The 6,773-nt window shown below is 33.3% G+C and overlaps 1 protein-coding gene across 1 annotated transcript in view; it reads right to left on the bottom strand.

Annotated features, from left to right (window-relative positions):
• Window positions 1–2,680: 2,680 nt before the first annotated feature.
• LOC111088618 (SH3 domain-containing protein C23A1.17-like) overlaps window positions 2,681–6,773 on the bottom strand; it is a 19,635-nt gene continuing 15,542 nt past the window's right edge. Inside the window, exon 2 of the mRNA XM_022399267.1 lies at window positions 2,681–3,165. Within this exon, the coding sequence (XP_022254975.1) occupies window positions 2,681–3,165 (485 nt within the window). The remainder of the gene's footprint in view (window positions 3,166–6,773) is intronic.

Below are 6,773 nucleotides of genomic sequence, written 5' to 3'. Positions count from 1 at the left end.
AGTGCAATATTCTGACTTGTAGAGCCGAGATCTTTGCATTAATGGGAAAACAAGAAGAAAGAGGTACTATCAGCAATAGAGAACGAATCATCAAGCGCATTAAAGAATTTTTATTAGAATATTTGTAATTCAAGAAATTGAGGATTTTGGAAGGTATTTAAATAAGCAAAAATAATATTGACTAACGAAATACCTCGTCAAACTTTTATTTATGGTTCATTGATTATCTCCAAGTTGAAATAAATACAATTTATTTTTAAATGTTCCCTGATAACTATTTTCTTAATTTTAAGTTAAAAACATAAGTATAGATGAACCCATTAAATAGAGTACTTTGAAGAAAAAAAATACCCATACGTATTTTCTAACCAATCTTGGAGATGAATCGCGTATTTTGTATTTCTTGAAACAAGTAAATGTTGCACATTATTATATGTACTTTGATAGTATTTCAATTTTTATACCAAGATTATCTTCCGCCGTCTATTTTTTGAACTACTGACCAGAGAAAAAGCAGCCAGTCAACATCACGTTACCATACATATTAAATGAGTTAAATGTTACCCTTGTAACGCGGGAATATTTTGTGGTATTGCAATGATTCGAACCCGACTTGTCCAATCCACGGCTCTGCCACAGGGACAACCCGCACCCTGACGTTGAGAGATACGTTCGTATATTATCACAGACACGAGTAAACGTTACTTAAAAGAATAACTTCAAATATACAAGCTAGCATCGAAATAATGAGAGCCTGCTCATTATTGTAAGTAAAACCTCAATATTACAGCTTCGGACTCTAAAGACTACTAGATTACAAGTAATAATTAGGAATTATATGTGGAGGTACACGTTTCGATGATTAAAAAAGAATAAGGTTATGTGCACGTAGCTGATCGCTAGACTCGGAGACAATATAAAATTGTAAAGACGTATATATTTGTTTTACATTGTTAGATTAGTACGCTGTAGAACAAAGATGTCTAGTAAGAAACTGATATCTTTTATCTCTGGCCGTACGGTTTGGAAAAACAATAAGCTTCAAAAAATGTATGATAAAAAACACTTAAGGATCTAGCAAGCACATTGTAATGTGTAAACCCTAATAAATTTCGTTGCAGTACTCCTATAGGCATAGGTGTTAAACTTGTCGTAAGCTTTTTATCAAATCAAAGAATTCTCCTTCAACTAGCAAATGCTAGGTTTGGAAATAGTATTATACAAAAGACTCTTTTCCAAACATTTTCACATACAGAAATCAGTTTATTCCTTGCGTGAGTAACTTATAGTAAATTTTGTTTTGTGCTGATGAGGTGCACATGTATCACATAAATCATAGATGTCGCTGCTAACAGTCATTCATTTCTCTGTAATTCAACGGGTAGAAGGAACGTGTTTAGTAGTGACAATAACCATGAGTAAAATGATGATACCTTTTTTAACAGATCGGCGTTTTTAGATATTCTTTGAAATCTAACTATTTATTTGTGGATTACAACAAATTTCAAAACTTTAAAATAAGAATGTGTTGTTGTTGTTGTTAGGTTTAATTTCCAACGGATAATACAATTTTAAATGTAATAGTTCAACAGTACTTGACTATTACTTTTAAACCATAAAACTATTTTAAAGATAAATTGGGGAAAAAATATAAATTATTAAAGCTTTGTTCACTAGTAAGTAAATATAAAATCTAGAATGTTTTAAAATACTGCATTAAAATTGTTTGAGCATGATGTCCATTTCATTGGATAGAATCTTCATTATAAATGTATATAGTTTAACATGAAAATATCTAAAGATTTTAGTCTGTGTCTCCTAAAACTCTTAGGCCTTTCACTTATATAACTAATCTGAATTTTATATGTTTGGATTATGAATATTTAAGTTATACCAAATATTTTATCGTGCATTTCTACAGTTTGTTGAGATATACTTTTCATGCTAGAAAAAAAAAGCCACTTTTTATCTGTTTGTTTTTGTGACGATTCAAACACTTAAAACAATTATTTTATAACAGACCGTAAATAATCTCTGATATACGCGCTAGTGTCTAATAATAATCAAAATACAAATTGAAATTTCACGAAAATTAAAAAAGATCCACTTTTGTAGAACGCTAGGTCTTCCTAGCATCCACGATGTATACAGACAAGTAAGACAGCTAAAAACATCCAGTGTGTAACTGTAAACTGTTGCTTACACTATATAAACACCTACATCACAACAAAACCACGTTCAGTATTAGGTTGTTGACTTTTTGCTCTTATCTATATATTTATATATATAAACGAAATATATCTATTATTATTACCGTATCTCTACTAAAAATCCGGTTATATGTCTACATTAGGTTTCATTAATATCTCGTAATTTATCGTGAAATTTATAAACTGTTTCTTTAAAGCGTGCTATGAGAAATACTAATAATCTGTACAAGAACGTGTAGGTACAATTTCTGGAACCGAAGGCTATATAAATATGCATATTATTACCGTGAAAACCCACACTCAGCACACATGAAAATTTGGATTAATCATTTCACTCGCAATTCAGTGTAAACGTGCGAGTGTGAAAGTCATTATCACTCTATGTTAACACAATAGTGAACAACGAACAAGTTTCACATTTCACTCTTCAGAACTGGTTTGAATATAAATCGGTCCTTACTAAATTGTTTTTAACTTTCCAAATTTCCTGCTTCGCCACCACCATCTTTTGCTTCAGCTGCTGTAGTCTCCGATTCTCCGCCGCCATTCTCACCTGAAGTATTATTTTCTTCTGCTCCTATTTCTTCACCTGCGTCAGCCTCGGGATTCGGGGCTTCATGTGGAGACGCTTCTGTACTTTGAGACATTTCTTGTTCGTCTGATCCTTCAGTGGGCGCTTCTGTCGCATTTTCTTCTGCAGATGCAGCTTTATCAGCTTCATTCGAAGCCTCTGTATCGTTATTCTCTTCGCTTGTCTCATTCTCAGGACTTTCTTCCGTTTTTGTTTCACCTGACTCAGTTACTTCGTTAGAAGTCTCTGCATTTTCTTCTTGCCCAGCAACGCCATCTGACGGTGATCCTTCTTTGTCCCCGTTCACCACTAGATCTGTATCTTGATTTTCAGCGTTTTTGTCTGCAGAACTATCTTGTCCATTTAAATTTCCCTCTTCTTTCTCTAAAAATTTAATAACATTTTTGTAACTTCAATTATTACTGATTAATTAAATCACAAACACTGTTTTACATATTGTTAGGACTATCATTCTGACAAAAATAGGTTGAAACGTTATTTCAAAGCATCCACATCACAGTTTCAAACATATAACAAATTTTACATTTTATACCAAAAAGAATTGTATGCTGGTAAAAGGTTCTCATGCTTGGGTTTACATCGCACAAACAATCGTAAAGTAAACATGCTATCTTTAAAACTTTATGCTATACAAATAATATGAAGTGTATCAACATGGTCAGTTCTGTTGCAGTGGTGTAGGAAGAAGTTACGAAGCGTAGCTACTTGTCTAGACATGCAGGGAGGGGCATATCTCCCAGAAAATTAATATAATAATATAATTTACAGTTGCTATATAAGTCAAATATGTACCCCCGGTACCAACACCTCTGTATTGTTTAACAGATAATTTAGTCAGTGTGCTCATGGTGAACGCAAATATAATGGGCGATAACTGGTCAGAAAAAAGTCCTTAAGGAATTTATTCAATCAACAAATTGTCGTCACGTGAAGTTTTGATTTTTTTGTGTAGCTTAGTTCAATACAGTCGTACTTATGGTAAGCGACATAGGAAGGTAGTTGACGCCCATTTTACCTTCATTCACCATGGTTCGTTGCCTTATTTATCATATATATATATATATATATATATGTATGTGTGTGTGTTATTTTTTCTTTAAGATATAACACTTGAAAAATCACCTGTAAACCTTCATTTGTTAAAAGCTATTAAGGTTCGAAATTTTTTATTTTACCATGACCTAAAAATTCACACTTTTACCTACTGAAAAAAAAAGCTTGGTAATCGGGAATAATTTACAATATTACAAAACTATTTCTTGGACATTTCCCTCGATTCTTTTCTGGTATTAGAAGTAATTTGATTTGACGGAGTAATTTTATGTATAGGAAATATATTGCTCCGATTCTAGGTATTAGAAGTGAAATGATTATACTTTGACGGATGAACACACCTTTACTTCTCCTGGTCAGATAAAACAGTACATCTTTTATGAAAGATGTAAAACCTAATATCTAACTGACTGTTCACTGCTACTATTATTTACAAATTCAAAGAATGTGATCTTTTTACTATTTACCAGGCTTGTGTCTACCGATTCGTTTGAATTGCCAAAAATATCAGCATCTTTAATCCTGAGCTCAAACTGTTAATTCTTTCTAGGGAAAACCTTTATTCATTTCTTCATTACGTAATTGTATTTATTTGTTGCAAGAAATGTTTCTAGCTATAAGTATTTTTACTACTTGGCTCCTGTTGTTTTAAATTGTACTGATGTTTTGTATCACCCCTAGTTTCAGATCATTTAATTAGTTTTTGTTCATTTCGAAGTAGCAAGATGTTTGGATCACCCCTAGTTTCAGTATCATTTAATTAGTTTTTGTTCATTTCGAAGTACAAGATGTTTGGGTTACTCCTAGTTTCAGATCATTTAATTTGTTTTTGTTCATTTCGAAGTAGCAAGATGTTCGGATTGCCCCTAGTTTCAGATCATTTAATTAGTTTTTGTTCATTTCGAAGTGACTGATTACATAGCCCTAAAAGTATTACCAACTGCTTTACAAACCAATCATTTTCACGTAATGAGTAGATGACCTAAGTTTTTACCGACGCCTTGCGGTGTAAAGTGAAAGTTTATCTCTAATAATGAGGTGTGTGTGTGTGTATAAATGGGAACGAGAAAAATCACACTTGCTTTAATTCAGTAGATAAAGACCATTCCTAATATTGTGTGAGAAGACTTGTAGACATTCTCATCAACTAGTTCACACTCGCACTTTGGTTCGTATTCACACAGTTCGTTTCGTTTGGAGAACAATGTGGACAACAGAGTTTGAACTAACCGAACCGAGTTCATCAGAAGACATCATGTGTTAAAAAACTAAGTTTGCTTCACTTGAATAGCTTTAATGTGAACACTAAAAGGTACCGGTGAAAAAACACGGAAGTGAACCATGAAGTTGAACTCCTGTTCATTTCAAATCTAACTCGGCACGTGCAAACTAACACATTCATCAATGTAGTTTTCTTTGATACTATAGATGTTTTTACATTTTTATTTCCTCGAAAGGGGGCCGAATGCCGCCCGGAGGGGTGTCACCTGTTTTAACCACTCGCACCACTATACAATAGTGTGTTGTCTGTCAGTCAGTAGACACTAAAAAGACGTCACATAAGGGACGTTTAAAGTTGCAATTTGTACTGTCGTGACGTCAGTAGAACTTGCGCATGCCATGAATAACGAGAAGAATTATGCACTCTGTAGACTACAACACAACATGACATATGAACTTCAAAAGCAAGAAATATAAATATTTGTTACTCTTAATTTTGGTTTTATTTACTCTTGAAACGGAACACTTTCGGGGACCCTGTGGAATTACATCTAGTACTTAATACTATGATCGTTTTTAAATTAAGAACCTTTTGTAAATTTGTATTAATAAAACGAATGGTTAGAAAATATTATTGTGATTACTATTATTAATAAATCAGTAAAGTAAGATCAAATCTTTTATAAACATTTTAATCCTTTTCCCTCACTACGCTCCTTCATTAATTAATAAACGTTTAAATTCTGTTGCTGTGCTTGTCGTCGGCAGCCTATTCTGTTGTGCTCCGCGAGAGCGAGTTTATTTTTGTTTGTATATTTTTGGATGTTCGCGCAAAGCTACAAAAATGCTTTCTGTGATAACAGTTCCTAATTAGTAGACTAGACTCTAGAGGGAATGCAGCTAGGAAACACCACCTACAGCCAATTCTTGGGATTAAGAATATTGGGATTGACTAATACTTTGTAACTCCCCTTCCTTGGCTGAAATTGTGCGCATGTCCTGGGGATTCGAACCCGTGAGTAGTTAACTTGCCCGTTACTGACCAGTGGGGGAATATTATTTGACATCGGGAAGTCACGTGACGTCATAGCTCCACAGATTGGCGCCAGAGAGGGGGATAGTGTGTTACTATGGGGCGTGATTTTATGGGGACTAATTCCAAAGTAGTTGGAGAATGAGGTCATATTTGATGCGCGACAGAAGATTATTACTGGTTCGCGAGTGCACCACTAGTGAGCGTTGTAGATTGTCAAGTTCAACAGATATCAACATGTAATTATGACATATTAAACATTTTGATGACTCGTGTATCATACTTCATGGATATTCATATATTACAAGCTATGTAGAGGCCTGCTTTCCATAAAACACTCAAATTATAAGTATCCATATGCTGTTCAAACTACCTATGTTACTGTTATACTAAATGTATATTAGTTTATCTTCCAATTTGTATAGTTTTCCATATCAACATAAACCATTAAAACTCTAGATATACATCATTTTCATATTCATACATGCATGTACGTAATCCACAAACGGACTGTTTTGTATCACTTTATAAGTATAATGTTCAAACTTTACATGTGTATCACTATCTGTAATGTAGTAGACTTTTACTAACGGTCTTCTAAGCAAGCAACAATAGATGAAAAAAGATATTCTATGATATAAATTTGTTTGTTTGTTTGTTTGTT

Source organism: Limulus polyphemus, unplaced genomic scaffold (assembly GCF_000517525.1).
Source record: "Limulus polyphemus unplaced genomic scaffold, Limulus_polyphemus-2.1.2 Scaffold4133, whole genome shotgun sequence".
In the NCBI taxonomy this organism is placed as follows: Eukaryota; Metazoa; Arthropoda; class Merostomata; order Xiphosura; family Limulidae; genus Limulus; species Limulus polyphemus.
This window is presented reverse-complemented; position numbering and strand designations above follow the sequence as displayed.